Source organism: Mycteria americana, chromosome 8 (genome assembly GCF_035582795.1).
Source record: "Mycteria americana isolate JAX WOST 10 ecotype Jacksonville Zoo and Gardens chromosome 8, USCA_MyAme_1.0, whole genome shotgun sequence".
Taxonomy (NCBI): domain Eukaryota; kingdom Metazoa; phylum Chordata; class Aves; order Ciconiiformes; family Ciconiidae; genus Mycteria; species Mycteria americana.
This window is the reverse complement of record NC_134372.1, coordinates 28440289-28459551: the sequence shown is the minus strand read 5'-3', so window position 1 is coordinate 28459551 and position 19263 is coordinate 28440289. Positions and strand designations below refer to the sequence as shown.

At 57.9% G+C, this 19263-nt stretch overlaps 1 protein-coding gene across 1 annotated transcript; it reads right to left on the bottom strand.

Moving 5' to 3' along the window:
* On the bottom strand, positions 1–19049 carry ZNRF1 (zinc and ring finger 1). The gene is made up of 5 exons (XM_075510490.1): positions 18489–19049; positions 1249–1344; positions 439–544; positions 245–335; positions 1–117 (listed from the first exon to the last, which is right to left on the bottom strand). Exons 1-4 carry the CDS (start codon positions 18937–18939, stop codon positions 278–280), a joined length of 711 nt encoding a protein of 236 aa, XP_075366605.1. The 5' UTR covers positions 18940–19049; the 3' UTR covers positions 1–117; positions 245–277.
* Positions 19050–19263: the final 214 nt, after the last annotated feature.

Below are 19263 nucleotides of genomic sequence, written 5' to 3'. Positions count from 1 at the left end.
TGGATTCAAGTTTCTGGGTTTTATTTTTGTCTTCTCGAGGAATTTAAAGTCAGCCCAAAACTCCAGGCAGGGCGGGGGGGACAGGGAGAGGAGGTACAGCAGGTATAGCAAGGTGCCCTGCAAAGGCAGAGAGAAACAGTCCCAGGTGAGGAGCAGGAGCCATGGCCACCCCATCCTCCCCTCCTGGCCCAGGATTCAAACCCAGCTGGGTAAATTCCACTTGGACAGCCCGCCGCAGGCTCACCTTAGAGAGAAGTCAGCAAGCACGCCCGGCGGGTCAATCAGAAGGATGCTCCGGGCAAGATCTGTTCACTTCAAACCATGAGTCTATACAGCTGGAGAGAGGAGAGTGCCTCACCACCATGCCGCTGAGCCTCGGGATATCCTGCCTGTCCCCCTGCCACCCGCCTGGCTGTGTCCCCTCGCACACGGCAGTACCTTTTGTGATAAATGCAGAGGCAGGGCAGCCTGGCTATCGTGTCCCCCTGCAGCAGCTCCTCCAGGCAGATCACGCACTCGCCGGCATCCTTGGTCAGCACATCATCTGGGAGAGGAGGAGAGGGCAGTGGTGAGACACAGTCCACCGCAGCGTCCCCCTTCCCAGAACGGAGGGGAACCCACGGCCACCTCCGCGGACGCAGCTGGGATGGGGCAGCCGAGCAGCAGCAACACCGGCAAATGCTGGCAGGAGGCTCAGGTGGAGGCATGGGTGGGGAGATGGGGCTGGGGTGGCTGCAGCAAACACATCCCCTACCCCTGGCTTCCAAAAAAGCACCACCGAGTAGGGGGTGAGCATCACTCCCCCGCAAGCAGTCCAGAGAGAGCATGGGAGATGCAGGAGCTTGCAGACTAGTGCTCAGACCAGTAAGCTTCACTGCCAGCAATGAGGGGAGGAAGGCAACGACCCTTCAGAGGGGCAGCCCAGGAGTACACGTCCCCTTCCCTGGCCAGGCAGGAAGACCTGGCCAGGAGAGCTCCCTCCGGCACAGCACACCGTGGTGAGCAACACGAGGAGGGGGCTGTGTTACAAAGCCCAAGGCAAAAGCAGCACGGTTGAGCCATGCTGGGGGACCAGAGCATAGCAGGGACCGTGAGCTGCACCGGTCTGCTGGAGCACAGCCCTCTTGGCAAGCCCAGATGAGCCGCCTGCCCGCACAGCCTGCGGCAAGCGTTTCTCCAGCCTGCCCGGAGCCATCCCAAGCCGGCAGGACGCTGTGTCCCCTGCGCAGCCTGGCCGCCAGCCCTTACCGTTGTAGGAGAGGCGAGGTTTGCTCAGACACATGATAAAGTGCATTTCCATCTCGTCAGAAGCCACAGATTTGGAGCAAATGGGGCACTTGAAACCTGGAGGGAGAGTGGAGAGACAAGCCCTTAGCAAGGGGAGGAGAAGAGCCTATCCCACATCCCGGGGAGCCCCTGAGGCCATGACGGGGCATGGCAGTGGGCAGTGCCTCACCTGCTGCCTGCATGGTGGCACACACCCCACGCAGCACCCGCTGGGCACCCGCTCATCCTGTGCCAGCCGCCAGCAGCGCCGGCGCAGGGGACAGCCACCGGACGGGGGACAGTCGCCTGAGCGGGCGCGCTGGTCGTCCCCGTGCCTGCCACGCAGAGGGCATGGAGAGCGTGCCAAGGCAGCGCACACGTGGCCATCAGCTGCTGCCAAGCCTTAAAGGGCGAGGAGCAGCCTGGGGCACACAGCACCCCGTGGCTGGCAAGTGCAGGGGCACATCCCCATTCCAGGACAGTGCTGTCTCTGCTGCCATAGCTCAGCCCCACATGGCTGAGCCAGAAAAGCTGCAAGGAAAGAGGTTTTTCTGTAGGGCCACAGCAGAAGATGGGCAGGCTGGAGCCACGAGCCCCAGTTGCTGCTTTCTCCAGCTTTTTGCAGGAGTGAGGTGGGTGCTCGCCCCTCCAATGCCAGCCAGCAGCCCCAGGAGCAGGGAGACTCCGCAGGCTGACATCCCAGCTTGACCTTGCCCCTGCCTTGTCACCCGGACCTGCCTGGTGACCTGCACTCTTGGGTGAAGCTGGCCATGATGTCCAGATCTGCTCTGCCTCCTTGCTCGGGCATGAGGATGGGGCCCAGCTGGTGCCAGGGTATCACACTGGTGCCACCACCTGCTCGAGCCATGCAGGCTGCCATGGCGTTGTCCCCAGCGCCACCAAGCAAGGCTGCCCCAAACCCAGGTTTCCAAGCCCCAAACTCCTGGGAAGCAAATCCCCAACCAGCCCTGCGGGTCACTCGCCTGGGACTCCCTGCCCTCCCACTGCAGCCAGCTCAAGGCTGTGCGGTTTCTCACTGCCCAGCACAGTGGGGCTCAAGCCAATGCAGCCGAACATGCGCATGCCACCACTGCCACCATGGTTTGCACCAGAATATCTAGCAATTCCCTGCCTGCAGAGAGGGAGAGGGTAATTTAAGGACCTGTCTTCTAAAAGCAGATCAGGTTTGACTGCAGTGCTGCTTAAGAGCTTTCTTCATATATATGCAAAGGCTGCTCAGGAAAGAAAAGGAACGTACACAAATTATCTAAGGATGAATCAGGTTCTTGTTTGCCACCATGTGGACGTGGCGAGGGCATTTTTTTTTGCTTCTTGGAGGGAAAAAGTGTGGGTGGCTTTAATGGGAGGTAGCTCAGACCTTTGCCGTGCAAACAGCCAGAATAACTGCTCAACACCCAAGCACCCTCTCATTAGCAGCGCTGATAAGTACAGATTACTTCCCAGCTCCCCGTATGAAAGCCTAGGACAGGGATGCCAACTCCTGCCCCTCTGGAGCGTGGTTATTTCCCAGGAGGGCAGAGCAAGGACGAGCATCATGAATTGTGGGGGACTGGCTCTAGAGGGACCTGCTAAAACAAGGAGCCCTCGAGCCCAGGGGCCCCTCCAGCGGGGTGCCAGGCTGGCCCGCAGCATACCACCGCAGGGACACATCACTGCTGCAGCCGGGCTGAGCCACAGGGTCTCCACTGCAAGTCCGGCCCCATTTGCACCAAGCCTCAGCCAAAAGGGCAGCACCAGCAGCCAGAGCCTCGCGGGCAGCAGCACCGATCTGCCTTCTCCTCTCCAGCCTAATTTTACTCCTGACCGATTTATACCTTGTGGCAGCAATGCCCATTAGCTGAAATAGTTGGGTTTTTTCTCCTCCCAAGTGTTTACCCGCCTGGTGTATTTATAGAGTGGGCTCAGATAGCCTCACAGCCTGCCTTCTGCAAGACCCAACTAGCCTCCCCTTGCGAGACATCTTCCCCGTCCCCTGGCTCCCCTGGCAGTCTGCCTGCCCCTGTCCCCGGCTGAACCGATCCTGCTTGAACACAGATAGTCTGCCAGCACCACAGGCACCCGTCCCTATCAGGGAAGCTCCGGGGACCAGTTTCCAGTGGCAAGCCCCTGGCATGGGGCAGCTGCAAAGGGCTCCCTTTGGAAAAGGTGTTTCAGCTGCAAACTTGGTGTCAGGGCAAGGCATTTGCAGAGGTTAGGTACCATCCCCCATGCACTGCACGGGAAGACCTTGTGTCCTCTGGTCCCCCCTTTTTCTGTGCCAATGTGTTATTTTAAACAGCTGCCCCAGATCCGCTGGCTCCAGCAGCACCCGAAGGGATCATACGAGACATGCAACCGGGGCAAAGGGAGAGGGGCCCAGAGGAGACCGCCTGGCCTGTGGCCACTGGGGCACAACCGCCGGCTGCCAGCAAAGCAGCAGGAGCCAGGGAAAGAGCAGGGCCCTTTGCAGGCTCCAGTGAGCGGCTGTTGCCATCTCTCCAGGCCTCTTTGCTAGCTGGGGTAGCTTTAGCACGTTTATAAATAGCCAGCACAAACACCCGTCGCGCTCCTTGGTGCTCCCTGGGCAGCTGGCCGGGGGACGGGGACCCCCAGTGCTGCCACAGCCCCGTAGCAAGGACGCAGGGACTTTGCGCAGACAGAGGGGCCCGGGCTCAAACCCCAGCACGTGTGCGTTGTGCTCCAGCCACAGACGCTGGCTGCCACACGGGCTTGGGGGCTGAGTCAAGCGCAGAAGCACACGCACTTTCCTGGCTCTGCATTTTGCAAGATGGAGGGGGGAAAAAAAAGAAAAAAATTATGAAAATGCAATTGCAGAAATTCCTGGGTCTGAGCGGGAGTGAGGAGCTGGCGTGGAAAGGCCCCCAGGGCGGGGGGCCACCCTGCACCCCAGCTGTCGGCACAAATACTTGGTATTGCAAGAGCAACTGCTGGCATCCCCCTCCACAGCAGGCACCGGGAGTCGCAGGGAGTCCACCGCCAGCAGGAAAGAGAGGCAGAGAAGGGGGTCGGGCTCCCTTGCCCCTTCTCCGGGTGACCTTTGGGGGAAGGTGGTGGATGGAAAACCACTAAGGCCAGGGGACAGCCAGCATCCAACAGTGGCAGGTGTCGAGCCCAGTGTCTCGGAGCATCCCTCCGCAGTTCAGGCAGGCGCTGGGGCCCAGAGCCGGTCCTGCAGGTGAAAGGGCTGCTCCCCACATGGCTGGCCCCCTCTGGGCCATGGTATTTTCCACGTTCCCCAAAATCCCCGTTAATTTATCCTGCCTAAGCTGCCAGCCTGAGCGACGCAGGAGATTACATTTTGACAGCTGGTCATGGAAAATTCAGCTCGCCCCATCCTCCTCGAGCCCTTTCTGCCCTCCTCCCACATTGCCTAAAAAAAATGAGAGGAAGGGCCCAGCCATTCCTCCTCACCTGGGCCTCCCACACCCACGGGGAGGCTCAGGGAATGCTCCAGGGAAAGGCCATGGACCTTTCCTCGCTCCCAAGGCAGCCAGGGCAGCTGGCGATGCTCCTGCCTGTGGCGTGTTAAACCTGAAGCTGGCACCAACTCCGCAAGCAGAGATGTGTAGGCAGGTACCAGCCCTTGCCAGGAGCAAGTGAGGAAGAGGAGGGTGCTGCAAGAAGCGGGCTGGCCCAGAAAGGCAGGTTCAGATCCAGACCTGGACTCTTGTATCCTGCAGGAGACTTTGAGAAAGCCACAGGCTTTCCAGGGCTGCGAGACACACGTTGCCAGGTGATCTCATCTCTCCAATGGCTTGGTCTAGAAACCGGGAGCAAGCAGCACTGGTGCTCTCCAGGGGCTACTGCCCTCTGAGTATTTTTAGGAAGGTTACATGGTTAATTTTAGAGAGCTGGGAACCTTGGAAAACCTCCACCAGGTCCTATGCAGGCTGAAAAAGCTGTTACAGTGCCGAAAGCACCACCACACAAGCTGCTGGGGCTTTGGTGGTGGCGGGAGGGTCAAGACACATTTCCAACCCATCTGTAAACATCTCAAACACAGCTGCCTCTGCAGCTGGGATAGGAAATTCCCATCACTTGTGTCTACAAGCGATATCCACAGCAAGCTGCACAGCTTGGGGAAGCCATCGAGCACTACAGCGGGGTCAACCACACCATATCCTGTGAGTGGAAGTGGCTGCTCCCCTCGGGGACAGGTGAGACAGCGTCCATGGGAGCTGCAACGTCGTCCCTGACCGCAGGGAAAGGCACATGCCATGTCCGCATTCACTCGCCAAACCCTCCGCTAGCTCGGTGTGCCTCCAGACAGACCACTTACAGGCTACGGTACCACCAGGAGACGCGGCATCACCCCAGAGGTAGAAGACCCTGGCTCTATCGTTAGCAGAGGGCCGAAATGCAGGGAGCAGCAGCTTCACCACTGTGCAGCACCTCCAGCAACAGGAGGAAGATGCTGGTGGGGGATGACATGCCCTGAAGGCAGGGGGAAGCAGCAGCCCAGGTACAAGTGAGCGGGTGCAACCCCAGCAACCCACCCCATAGCGAGTAGCATTCACCCAAGGGATCCCCAGCTGCCCAGGACCCTGCTACCGCAGCAGGATAAACGAGGAGCCCTGTGTGAGGGAGTGGCTACACAAACTCCCCAAGACACACCTGCCCCAGGAGGGGTCCCTCCCCTGGTGCCCAGCCACCCCGCAGGACACCCTGAGCACCAGGGGTAAGCCCCAGGCTGCCTAATGTCCATGGGAGATCTAGAAACCTCAGCTGCACAGCCCACCTCTGTGTCTCCAGAGAGCATCCTGGGCCTCCAGCCAAGGGAGCTGGCTTACACCAGGTGAGGATGCGGCCAAGCGCAAGATAAATGCAGGGAATATTTGGTCCAAGCACGCAGCTGGAGCAGAGTCCTGGTCCGTCCTCCTTGCTGAGCAAACCCTGAGCATCCCACCTCCTCCCACAGCTTCCCTGACATCGCCAGCGGAACCAGCAGCAGGTGGAAGCTGGAAGAGATGGATCATCTTTAAAAAATCACAACACTAGTGATTGAAGCGGAGGGCAAGACCAAAAGACGAGGTATATAGGTCCAGTCGATCAGTCTGAAGCAGAAACACATGGCGTTGGGTAAGGAGAAAGGACACCACGCCCTCCACTTCCCTTACCCCTCATGGGCTCCAGCGCAGCCCCAGGAGGGAAGGGATCACAGAGAAGTTGTCCTCCTTGCCAGCCAAGCGAAGGAAACCTGCAGAGCCAAGATATTCAGACCTGACATATGGAAAATAAATTCCCTACTGGCTTAAAGCAGCCTTGTTGTTTGAAAGCGATGGTCACAGGACAGCACATTGGAAATGGCCTATGGGGTGCATAGAGCACATCTCCAGCACTTGGGCACCACAGGGACCTGGTAGCTGAGGACCTCCACAGGTGTCCTCTTCTAAGAGCATCACCCACTGTGGAAGATGGCATCTACCAGCCTCTGAGCAATGTAGCTGGCAATGCCACCTCACACCAGGGCCAGGAGGCAGCTTGCAGCTGCACCAAGGACCTGTCCCACCAAAGACCATGCTCCCTCTGCCAGCAAAGCATTTGCATTGAGTACCTGGAGGCCAGGGCACCCAGCAGGATCAGGCCCGAACCCACTTCCCCTTGCAGAAGGAAACAGCATCAGCTGCATAGGCAGATGCAGGAGCTGGAGCCCAACACAGCCCCACTGCCTGCTGCCCTGGCAGGACACAAGGCGCCGGGTGAATGCCACAACGGTGCTCAGCTATTGTGCAGCACAAGGGTTGACACGAGCAGGGACACGTAGGCAGGAAGGAGTAAAGCACTTAAGTGGCCTCATTTACTGGCTCCAAAAAAGGGCCCTATGAGGGTCCTTCCTCCTGATTCAAGGCTGCAGGGAGGTGGGGAAAGCATAAAGAACGGGTCCAGGGTGGAAACAAGACATCCCACCTTCCTGGGGGCGGAAGGGAGGCAGGGCTGGGGGACACCAGCAGGCCAGCCCCAGAGGATGAGCCAGGCAGCGGGCACGTGGCTGGGCTGGGATGTCCCTGGATGGCAGGACTTGGAGAGAAACACAACAGTGTGAGTTGCTGCCTCAGCAAAGGGACAGTCCTGCTCCATCCCCATCCCATCCCATCCCACCATTTCCTTGTTGATCAAGTCAGTTTGGCTGGCTGAGCGGGAGAAAACAAACTCTTGTAATGTGAAGCAGCACCCCAAAAAGAAGCCAATCCTGTGCAACATCTAAGAACAGCTGTCCCTGGTTCACAGTGGCTCCTGGCAAAGCCCCCACACTGCAGGTGTTTGCTGTCAGGTCGGCCACACACCAGCCAAGGGTGGCAGGGACATGCCATGGACCACGAAGCTGGCCAAGGCCAGCACTGCTGTAACGCTCAAGGCAGTGGGTTTTGGAGACCCCTCTGCCCGCTCCCACGCAACTCAGGCCATGAAGAGGACACGCGGCAGCAAGGAAAAGGCATCAGTGCTCTGGATGTGACATGGGGAAGCCACTAGAGCCAGAGGGATGCAGGAGGGGCTGCATGGCATGACATTGCAGCAGCCCAGGGCTGGCTTGCTGCAAGCTGGGAGGCAGAGATATTTTTTTTTAGCCAGCTGGTTTCTTACGGGGGCAGTGGGGGAGGACAGGAAGAAGCAGAACAGATTGCAGTACCGCGTCTGAGGCAAGCTGGAGACTTGGGAAGGGGCAGGAGATGTGAAAGAGGGAGCCCCACAAGGACACTTTCTCCAGAGCGCCCAAAGCCATCAAGCCTCAGCAGATGGACACGCCAAAGCCCTGCAAGACACCTCCAGCACGGCCCGCAGGCACCGAGAAGCAGGAGGGCGAAGAGGCCTAGCTATATGGTCACAGCACATCCTGAGCCACCCTCCTTGCACACACACCCTCAGGGAAGACGTGCAAACAGCCTCTGCACCCCAAGCATCCCCCCTGCCTGTTGCTGTTTGAGTACTGCCCCTTTCATGGCTGCAATTGCAATTTTTGAACAAAAGTACCTATGTTACAGGTAGAAAGCATCTCTCTCCTATAGCCCAGGCCATGCTGCAAGATCAGTTCCCCCAGACATGGATGAGAAAGGCAACCTCTCGGGGTCACCCTGCCTTCCAGCTAGTCCTAGTTTACTGCAGAAACACTCCCCCAGCTGCTAGGAACAGGCTTCATAAGGAATAGCGTGTAGCCCAAAGCTAATTTTAGCATCCTGGAGAACAGCAAAGTTAAGCAGAGGGGTCCTGGGTGACAGCCCAGTGAAGGCATTAACACCTTAGATTCCTGCTGTTGGGCTGCAGGGCTTGAATTTACTGAGTTACAAGCTCATTCAGGGCTCCTGCTAGTCACAAAACCAGCCTGGGGCCATGTCATTGCACAGAAGAGCTGCAGGGATGTCCCAGAGTTGTCTCCCTACCTCTCAAGGGATGCTCGGGGTTTCAAATTCATTGCCCAGAGAGTAGAGGGATCCTGCAGGCATGCCTGGGAATTTCCAAAGGGTTTGCCTGTGTGCCTGCTTTTTTCCTCACGAATATTTCTTGTGCAAAGGAGAAAGCCCAACCTCAAGCCCTGCTGCAGGCAGCAATCATCTGCAAGATGCATGGAGCCAACAGGGCAATGGGGGGGTCCCAGGTGCCAAAATGAATGAGTGCAGGGGATCCTCTGGCAGCACAGTGGGACACAGCAACTTGGAAATCGGAGCAGAAAGGCAGAGTCGGACGTTTTGGCTTGGCAGGGGCTGGGAGGGAGCAGTGAGGCAACGTCATGCAGGGACTGGCGGGGTGAGTCACTTCTGACTAAGCCATCCGTTGGGGAGGCACCCACGGAGTCCCCACTTCTGGGCTCCAGCCGCCGCCAAGCTGCCAGAGGAAATCCCGCTTTCGGAAAGGCCTAAGGGCAAAAGCCTGACCTGAGTCACTCCAAACGCAATCAGATCTGACCCCATGGGGTAAAGCGGCAGCTCCCTGGCTACCTCCCTCTTGACCCCCGGGTTTTTCCAAAGCAGAAAACTCCTGCCTTGATGCTGCTGAGGCTCCGTCACACCTCAGCTGATCTCGCTGGGAGGATGAAGGGACATTCCAGAGACACACGATGACATGCCCCGGCTTTGCCATGCTAGCAGAGGGAGCAGAGCCCAGCACTGATCTCACCCGCGTACCCGCTCCTGCCGGGAAGCAATTCCATCCAGCTCCTGGGACACCTCCTCCCCAGGCATCCCACGGCAGCACCGCACAGAGTGGTGGAGGGTCACCCACAGCACTTCGTGCCCAGGCCATGGGACACACCGTGCAGGTGGCAGGAGTTACTGGGGGTATGAGCCCCCCAGCCCCCAGGGTTCATGGGAAGAACAGAACACTGCTTTTCAGGGTAGAGAAAGGGCAATTTTTACATAGCGGGCAGCAGAGCATGAAAGGCACATGGAGCTATGCCCACAGGAAGTGCATGGCTGTGAAATGCTTACGGCCAGTTAACACTGGTTGTTTCTGCAGGAAGAAAGACACTGTTGGAAAAAAAATCCTAGGGAGGAACACACTGCAGAGTAAGCCCTAATCTCATCTGCCCCCAGCTCCTCACATGATAGAAAGAAATGCATGGCAGAGAGCATCTCCCTGCTCCCCAGGAGGGTCTACAACTGCCAAGGGATGCCTGGTGAATGCCCCAGGCTACCAGGACAGCAGGAAGGGAAAAAGTGGGGTACAGACCTGCAGGATGATCACACACCTCTGCTGTGCATGGTGTGGGAGGGAAGGGATGCTCAACAGCACCAAGCTGCCCAGCAAGGCAGCATGAGCTCTCCCTCTCCAGCCAGAGGCTGGGGATTTGGGAGATACCTCTGTGCCAGGGATGGGGCCACACCTCATGACTCGCTCTTGCTCCGGAGCAGCCCTGCACTTCCTGGCTGCCTTTGCAGCATGGAGGTGGCTGGCAGACAGAGCGGGCTTTCTGCAGCTCTGGGAGCTAAACCTCCGAAACACAAAGCACGATGTCTCAGAGGAACGAACTCCTTGGCGAGCAGCAGGGTCTGCCCACGCTGGATCCTGCTAGCAGAGGCAGGAGGGGCTGCACACTGGGCCACAGGCAGGAACAACCCTGCCCGGCTGTCCCACCTTCTCTGCTCCTGCCTTCCCTTCACTTCGACATGTGCCACCCTCGAACATGGGAAGGGCCGAGCTGTCTCGCGGCCAGTGGCCACTGGGAGCAGGAGGGGGATAGCGGAGCTGCAGGCGACAAAAATCCCAGCTGTGGGATCTCAAGCTCTCTCTTCCCCAGGAGAAAGGAAAAACACCAAGGCAACACCCAGAGGAGCACAGTGTACCCCCACTTCCAGAGCTGGGCAGGGCCTTGGCAGAGCAGAGCAGAGCAGAGTCCCCCCATGAAACACTCACCCAGGACACCCCCAGGACCGGCTGCAGGGTGCTGTCTGCTTCATACCCTTCTATGGGGAGCAAAAAGAAATCAAAGGCATCTACAACCACCCCTGGAAGGGTAAGATCCAGGCAAATAGCAGACTTCAAGGGCTATGAAATCAACATTGCAATAAATAAGCGGATAGACAATAGCTTCAAAGCAGCAAGATCCGGGTGGGGATAACCTGAAATGCCGAGGCAGCTCAGGCAGGGTGCTCAGCCTCACCCTGTCCCGCTCAGCACCAGCTTAACAGAAGGCTGGCCCCAAAACCGACCTCAACCCATACTGACTCGACCTCCCTGCAGACAGTATTTTAAGCCATCTGGGTGAAGCCAACCCCCCCCCATTCTCCCCAGCTACAGATGTACAGGCCTTGGATGGATGGATTGAAAAGTGGATCTAATTCCCCTGCAGCACTTCTGACGAAATGCAGCTCCATCACCTTGTAGGGAGAGCTCCCAAACAAATTACTGCAATTACCCCGGCTGCATGAGAAACTGCGGGTTTTCCCTTGCCGGCGACAAAGACTTCTCCAAAAAACAATCCCCAAAACACCCACCACACCAAGCTGTAATGCAATCATCTGGGATGAGCAGAGAGGAGTCCCCAACACCACCCTTGAGCTGCTGAGCTGTGATCAGAGAAACACACAGCTACGGCAAAAGCCTAGGGGAGAACGAAGCCAGACGCCTTTCAAGGCAGGAACAGGCAAAGAGGCAGGGAGGACATGGAAACTCCTTAATGCTAGCAGCCCCAGCCCAGGAGGAAACAAAATGCTGGGCAGGGATATGGGACAGGGGGAGCATCACTCAGTTCTCCTGCCTGACTGCTTCTTTCCTTCTCTTGCGTTGCAGGCAGCTGGCCTCTAAAAATACCCGCTGTTGTCACGCCGTCCTGCCTGCTAGGGCCAGGAAACAGCCCTGAGCGGCTTTTCAGTTCAATTCTTCATTCGTGCTGTTGTGCCTCCCTTGCCAGGGCCCATCCCAGCCCCATTTCTGTGCCTGGTAGGTGACAGTCTCTCAGGAACTGTGGCCATAACCCACCACAGCCTCAATGAGCTGAGGGTGCTTGCTGGAAACATACAGCCCTGGGAAATTTCTGCTAGCATTGCTAAAACTAGCAAAAGGGTAAATATTTCCACTGCATCTCTCTGCTCCTCTATAAAGTGCCACAAGACCATTGCGCAAGGTGCATGGTGTTGTTTCCGTGCCACTGATGGGAGGCCCACAGCTGCACAAGCGTGCACGAGCAGAGAGCGCCAGAAATTTCCCGAGCTAATTCGGCCTGCGGCCTCCCGAGTGGCACAACACCGCAGCTGTCCTGGGGGCTGACCTGCTGCTGACACCAGCCAATGCAGCTTGGCTCCATGGGGAAGGAGGGGAGAGAAGAGTCAGCTCCACCTCAGAGGTGAACTGCAGCCTCTCTAATGGCAAGGCACCACCCCTGCTGGCAAAATATACCTTGTACCAAGCACATCCAGCTGCCCATAGACCTGACATCAAGGCCTGGGGAAGGACGATGCCAGCACCAAGCAATACATCTGCTCAAGCTCAGCTGGCTGCATGCAGCACAAACCCAGCTGCACGCAGGCACGGGGACCATGGTGGGGAGCACCGATGGACTGAGCCCTGTGCCAGCAGCACAGAGACCAGCCATAAGGACCTGCCTGCCGGCTCCCCAGCTCTCCCCGCCACCCTCCTCAAACCCCAGGCTGTGTGGGACCCACAGCGGGCTGGAAAGCTAAACCACACCAAGAAAAAAGCAGCCCCTGTTCCCTGCTGCAGGCACTCCCCTCTCCTGCCCGTAGCCCGGCAGGGCAGGAAACCCGCCAGCAGCCAGGCTCTGCCCACGGGAAACACTGTGCAGCAGCACGAGAAGAGGCCCCAGGCCAGCAGGGCTTCCTGCAGCTGCACCTCCCAACGGCCTCTCACCAGAAAGCGCTAAGCAAAAGTGTTCGGCCAAGCAGCGCCCACAAGGGACAGCAGGAGCATCCCTGGGGGGAGACCCAAGCCCCCAACGGGTTCACCTGCATTTGAAAGCTGCCTGGTGGGACCAGTGCTGGCGAGACCTCTAAGGCCCAACTTTAACTACTCCTGCTCTATCTGAAATAAAAAATGGGTCTGCCTCTACAGAGAGAGGCTTGTTGTACCACAATGCACAGCCACCCCAGAGCAGGTGGGTAAAACGCTCTGCATCAGGGCCTCCTGCTTTACAGCATCACTCAGCCACTCACGTAAATCACTTGCGAGTCCTTATGATTTTATGATTTCAATTTTCAAGGGAACCAGGAGAAAGCCAGATCACATTTACTCAAACCCAAGTATTCGGCACATCTGGGGTTTCAGCGTATCAGCAGCAGAGGCAATGAGACATGCCTCGTGGTTGCCCACCGGCCAGCCGGGGTGCCACGGGACCGGTTCCTGCAGAGGGAATTCATTCATTCAAAGAGCTCTTTGCTGCCTGTCTGATTTGTCCCACGGGAGATTACATCAGAGGAAAAAAAGCTTCCCCCCCGCCCCCCAAAGTGGGTTTTTCTCCCTCCCTGCATTTCTCTTGAAATTAATTTTCGGCATTTAGCAGCATTTTCCCATGACTCTCCGCAGTTCCCTTGGCCAGGCGCCAGCCCTGGTACTGCTCCTCCACCAAAGATGTCTGCGTCTGATTGATCCTCTGGCCAGCGAACGAGAGAGAGAAAGAGAGAGAGAGGAAAGGAGACCTAATAGCACATTAATAAGAGAAGCCTTTACGGTTATTCCAGTCACCGGAACAAACATCTCAGCAAAATAAACCAGCATGGGATAAACTTACGTCACGGGCCGGGAAGACAATCCTGGCTGGGAATTGGGTCAGCCCAGGGAGCACGAGAGCATTGTTCTCAGCATCTCTAGAGCGTACACGTGTGCAGAGGGGGAGAGGGCTCCCAGCTCCCCTGTGCTGATTTATGCACAGGTTTAGAGAGGAGTGAACCCAGCCAAGCCAGTTAGCACACACAGCAATTAGTGCCTTGATCCTGCGTAAGGCAGCTGAGAGATTTCAGAGGGCACCAGAGTGGCAAGGCAGCACAGCGAAAGCCTGCGCTAGCCCTTGCTGTGGAGACTGAAGATAACTGCCGCCACTGGCTTCTTGTGGTTACACACAACGCCAATGTTGACACACTTAAACTTCGTCTCCAGGCTGTGGGTCTGGTATGCATTAAAGCTGCCTTCGAGTCTCCCACCTTCTGGTATTTGGCGCTTCATTCTTCCAAGGTAGCTGCTGCCTCTTCCCCTGGCCCCGGACGTATGCTGTCCTATGGCCAGCTCAGAGAAGGCAGAAGTGGAAGAGCAACCCCTCCAGACTCAGACAGTCCAACAGCTGAGTATCTCCAGCCTAGGGAGTCATCAGGACTGTTCCTGCACCTCTTCCCAAAAATCTGCAGGCCTGGCAACACTGCAGGTGCCCAACCCGGCTGCCAGGCAGTCACCAGCACCAAACCCACAAAAAGATGGTTTGAGGACAGTCTCCTTTGGAAATTTCCACTGGCAAAAATAGATTCACAGTGGCAAGTTCCTGCAGAACTTGGGGCACCCTTCCCCTGGCCTAGCCCCTCTAGAGGGGGGAAGGAAGCACGTATGATGTCTGCATGTTGAAAAGTTGGTGGTGGGAAAGTCAGGGCTGAAAGTGGACTCCCTCCGGTAGCTCACTGACTAGCCAGCTAGAATTAAGCCTTCTGGTTTTGGTGTAGAGATTGAATGGCAGGACTAGCTCAGGAGTAGGGATCACCAAGCACCAGTGAGAAAAGGTTCAGGACTTGAAGCTGTTGAAGCACAGCAAGAGTACACCACAGACCTGCCTCTTCCCCCATCAGGCAGAGATGACACAGGGGTTCACACACACCTCCAGCTCACTTTCCAACAAGTGATCCCTATTTCACATCCCTTACTCCAGAGCCAGATCAAAGAGCACTGCCGGCTTGTTTCACTCTCTAACCCTGCCTGGAGGACCACCCAGCTCAGCACCCTGGCTGCTGTCTCTGTGCCAGACACTCATCTGCTCCAGGCTGGGCCCTCCTGCTCCAGACAAGGCACTGCTGAGAACGAAGCAGCTCACTTGGCAAAGGAGACCTCCTGGCCTTGCTGCTGCCAGCATCCAGGACAAACAGCTTGTTTTGTCAGTGCATGGAAAGCCTGCAACATTCCTGATGGCTCCGCACAGAAAGATGAGCTAGGCGTTTCCTTGGGCTAGCCAGCAGACGGGGAGATATGGATTTATTGGAGCTTCAAACACTCAAGGGCTTTGGGTGATGAGGGGGATCTCCAGATAAACTTTAAGCTACTTACAGCCTCTGCAAACTCCCCGAGATCCTCTGATGAAGATGAATAACACAAGTGATACTAATGGAACCACACAAAGCTGGAGACATGCAGCATTAAACCACGTCTCCTTTTTGTCCCTTCTTCTCACCAGCCTTGGCTTTGCTGAGAAGACCTAATGGTCATGAAGCTACAGGGACAAGGTCAAGTGCTACAAGCAAACTCCAAAGTTGCAAAAGATGTTTTGTCATCTTCTACCAGCGTAGGCCAGGAAGCAAACCTCAGAAACCCTGGGCAGACAGGGAAATCCCAGAGCAGTTTCAGGTGGAGCTGGAGCAGTTATTTCACTCATGTGGATGGCAGACACACCTGGGAAAATACCCATCAGGAAACAGGATCCACTTACCCAGGGAGACACTATCCCCTCGGAGGGAGGAACAAGCTCCACCACGAAGGTCAGAGCCCCCTCACCCACCCCATTTGAAAGATGCATTTAGGCTTTGCTATTTGTAAGAGCAGCAGCTCTCCTCCCCCGGCCCTGGAAGGGCTAGAGGCCATCAGTACGTAACTGCTCCTGCTGTCCCTGCACCCCAGCAGCCGTGGCAGGGCCCGGAGGGATTCAGCAGTGGGCTCTTCTCACCAGGTGTCACAACGCACAGCATGCCACAGTGATGCTGCAGCACATGCTGGCCCTGGGGACCATTTTGCAACCTCCCTCTGTGCAGGCTTCCCAGTGCAGCCCTCCTCTCTCCCTCCCCAGGTGTGCCTGGCTCTTCTGCAAGCCTTTGACCGCAAAGAGGAGAAGAGTGACACCAGCCAGGGAAAAGAGCTCAGCCCGCCCCAGCTCACTCCTCAGGGTCCATGCTGATGGGCCAGACGAGCCATGAAGCAGCCAGAGAGGCACACAAAATCAGCATCACAGATAAAGGGAGCAGCAAGGCGCCAAGCCTATCTGTGTGCTCCCATTATCGCGGACATGCTGCCGCAACGACAGCACCTTGTCACTAGCATTGAGCCAGGGCTCCTTGCTGTCCCACTGAGGTCCCTGCAGAGCACAGGTTGCACTTTGAGGCTCCCGGCTCTTGCCCCAAACCCAAGTACTCCTGGAAGAGCAAGCCCATGAACACAACCTTCCCCACGTGCCAAGATTGGCACCATCCAGGTCCCCAGCCTATGCAGAGGCAGGAGGAAAGGGGCAGGCAGGGCACGGATCCACTCTCCAGACCTGTTAGCCACAGATTTTGGGGGGCTCCTCTCCTCGCAGCAGTACAACAACTCAGGCGGATCCCCAAGACCCCCAGGCACACGTCCTCCTGAGCGGGTTCAGTGCGTCGGCGGGTCCCCTCATCCCCACGCTCAAGTCATCCTTCAAAAGGAGCAGGGACAGTCACATACAGCAATGTCAAAGCTCCTCTCCATTTACCGGAACACAGCTGCTTCAGCACTTTGCAGTGGCTAATGGAGTGGCTCAGTACCGCAAGAGGAGCGGGTCAATGGGGAGGCAGGGGGGAAGAAGTGAGTAGCTCCTGACTGCTCTGCTGTAGGTTAACCAGCTGCAACAGGAGATTAGCAGGAATTTTAGCAATCTTGAGGTGGCTCACTTCCCCTTCCCCTCGATCTCCAAATCCTCCATTAACCTCTTATGCTAAGAGGAAGAACGCAAAAGTTTAATGAGCTCTGACAAGTTTTCAGAACGGTTTTTAAGCATCCTCCACTCCTTTTACTATTAATTAGTGACGAGGAAGAACCACCACCGGGAGAGGTTTTGGCACGGACTCAACGGCTCTCGCTGCTGCCCACGCATGCTTCAGCACAGCTCAAATGCTCTCGGAGGGCCACAAAAGAGGCCAGAGAAACCCAGTTCTTGCAGCACTTCCCACAGCTCACACTGCAATCTTCCAAGGGCACCGGGTTTAACTTTACAGCGTCACACTAACTTGCATGAGCAGCCGGAAAAAGCTGAACTCCATTTTGCAGCTGGTTTATTTTTATGAACAGGTTTTTGCTTCTCAGCATTGCAGTTTGAGAACTATCATTTAATGTAACTGATACTCTCTGACTGACCGCCTCTACATACAGATTAGCAGAGTGGTGTTTCTGTAACAAAACCCTCCTTGCTCTAGCGCCAGCCTCAGCAGAAGGCCCCGTGGCACTCATTTGCAGAGGCTTGTGGAATACCTGGAAGGATGCTACACCTTTGTTTCCTTCTGTGTTTAAAACCAGAGCAGCGGCACAGTGTGCGCAAGGTCACAGAGCAAGAAAGTTTGCAGAAATGCTCGGTCTCAACTCCAGCACCACATGCCAGCCAGCCCTCTTCCATCTGCCAGGGAGGACTGCAAGCGCCCAGCTTATCCGGATCAATAGGAACTTGGCCTGGGGCGTTCTGCCACTGAGAATGCAATGCAAGACATACAGCTTCGATCTGAGAAGAGCAGCCCCCGGAGACTGGGTAAAGGGGAAAAACCCCAAGACATAAGTAGGAAAATGGGCCCCATGAGCCTCGTTTTGCACTTTGTTCTTGTCCACTGGTTCAGTTTCAAGCCTTCCTGAAAATGAGGCATTGTCCCAAGGCGTATTACGAAATTCCCAGACCACGTCATGCAAGGAGAACGCTTACAGCGTTTGCAAGGGGGACGGGTGGGAGAGAAATCCCAGACTATTCCAGGAAACGCGAGGAGACATCCCTGAAATGACTTCCCCTCTAGCCAGGAGGCGAAAGGAGGACCTCCCACCTCGCTCCCTGTACCCAGCCAAAACTAGGTCAGTGACACAGCCCTGCTCGCAGCCAGAGCTCCTCTCCAGACACCAGGACACACGGAAGGGTCCAGCTGCAAGGGTTAGGATGGGGGCAACCTTGCCCCCTCCCTTAGCCTGACAGGTTTCCTGCAAGAGAGCCCAGCTGGCTCCCCAGCCCTGTTAAAGAGGCAGGCAGTTCCTCCTCTGCTTCCTCCCCAGCACCGCAACAGTGCCAGCTGGCTTGAGTGAGAAAACCCTCTTCGGCCTCTCCCTGGCCCTTTATCAGACGAAACAAAGGAGAAAAATTCCCACACCTCGCTTTCAAAGGCTTCCTCAGCCCCTTTCCCAGTTTCTAAGGCATAGGGACCCCTATACCTGACTGGAAGCCCCCAAACACCTTCAGAAGAGGAGCTCAGCCTGGTCTTCAAAACCAAGGGCTCGAGCTACAGCACCCTCAGACCGCTTTCCCCCAAGTCGAGGGAAAGGTGCCACATCCACTGCTTTGCATCCCAGAGTCAAAACACCTCCCTTCTAGAAAGCCTCCTCCCTCCACAGCCCCTTCCTCCCTTGACCTTGACACGGACACCGGCCCCGGTGCTCACTCACCCACCCACCCGTCCATGCCGGGGAGGGGATGGGGGTCCTTCCTTCAGGCTTAGCATAACGGGTCTTGACCAGCTGGCCAAGGCGGGGACAGCCCCTGCTTCCCAGCCACCCCTTGCCGGGTGAAGCGTGCCCACCGCCGCCCCCGGGCACCCACCGAGGGAGAAGAAGCCGAGGGAAGGCTCCGGGGATACAGCACTCACCGCTGTGCGAGCTGAACCACCGCGGTGCGATGTGGAGGGGCAGCGCGTCGGCCAGCGAGGCCCTGGCGCCCAGGTACAGCATCCCGTCTCTATGGTGACCGCCTCCCGTCTCCTGGTAACCGTTGCCATGGGCGTACGTGGAGTCGGAGCCCGGGCCGCCGCCGCCGCCGCCGCCGCCCGGGGCCCGCTCGGCCTCCCCCGCCGCCCGCGCCGCCGCCGCGTACAGCCCGAAGGGGACGGCGCCGGCCGCCGCGGGGTCCATGCCCATACCGGCCACCGAGCTGACGGAGCGGCTGCGCAGCCCCATGGCGCCGCCGCCGCCGCCCGCCCGGTAATGGCCGAAGGGGGGCGGCCCCCCCCCTCCTCCCGGCGGCGGCACAGCGCTGTCATCCGTCGACACCCCCGGGAAGGGGCCCCGCGAACGGGCCGCCGTGCTCTGCTTGCCCCCCATATGGGCGCCGCCGGGCCGGAGGGAGCCGAGCGACAGCCCCCCGCGGGGAACGGGGCCGCGCCGCCCCCACCGCCGCTGGGAGGCGAGAGGGGGCGGAAGGAAGCGGGGGGGCGCGGGGAGCTACGGGCGAAAACCCATCCCCGCCCCAGGCATCCTCCCCCCGCCGGGCCCGCAGGGGCGAGGGCGCCCCGAGTCCGCCGCCGTCACCCCCGGCGGGGGCCGCCGAGGGCTCCGGGGCCGCGGAGGGGGGGGGGGGGGGGGGGGAGCGGGACGGCGGGGGAGGGGGGAGGTGGACGCCGGCCGGGTCGCTCCGCCCGCCTCGCT

What these genes read in the sequence shown, in the direction of transcription:
- ZNRF1 (XM_075510490.1), bottom strand. Translation starts at nt 18,939, where the DNA reads ATGGGGGGCAAGCAGAGCACGGCGGCCCGTTCGCGGGGCCCCTTCCCG. An exon ending in ACCTCGCCTCTCCTACAACG is followed by an intron (nt 545 to 1,248) that starts GTAAGGGCTGGC and finishes CTCCTCTCCCAG; the next exon opens with ATGATGTGCTGACCAAGGAT. An exon ending in CTCTGCATTTATCACAAAAG is followed by an intron (nt 336 to 438) that starts GTACTGCCGTGT and finishes TCCTCTCTCCAG; the next exon opens with CTGTATAGACTCATGGTTTG.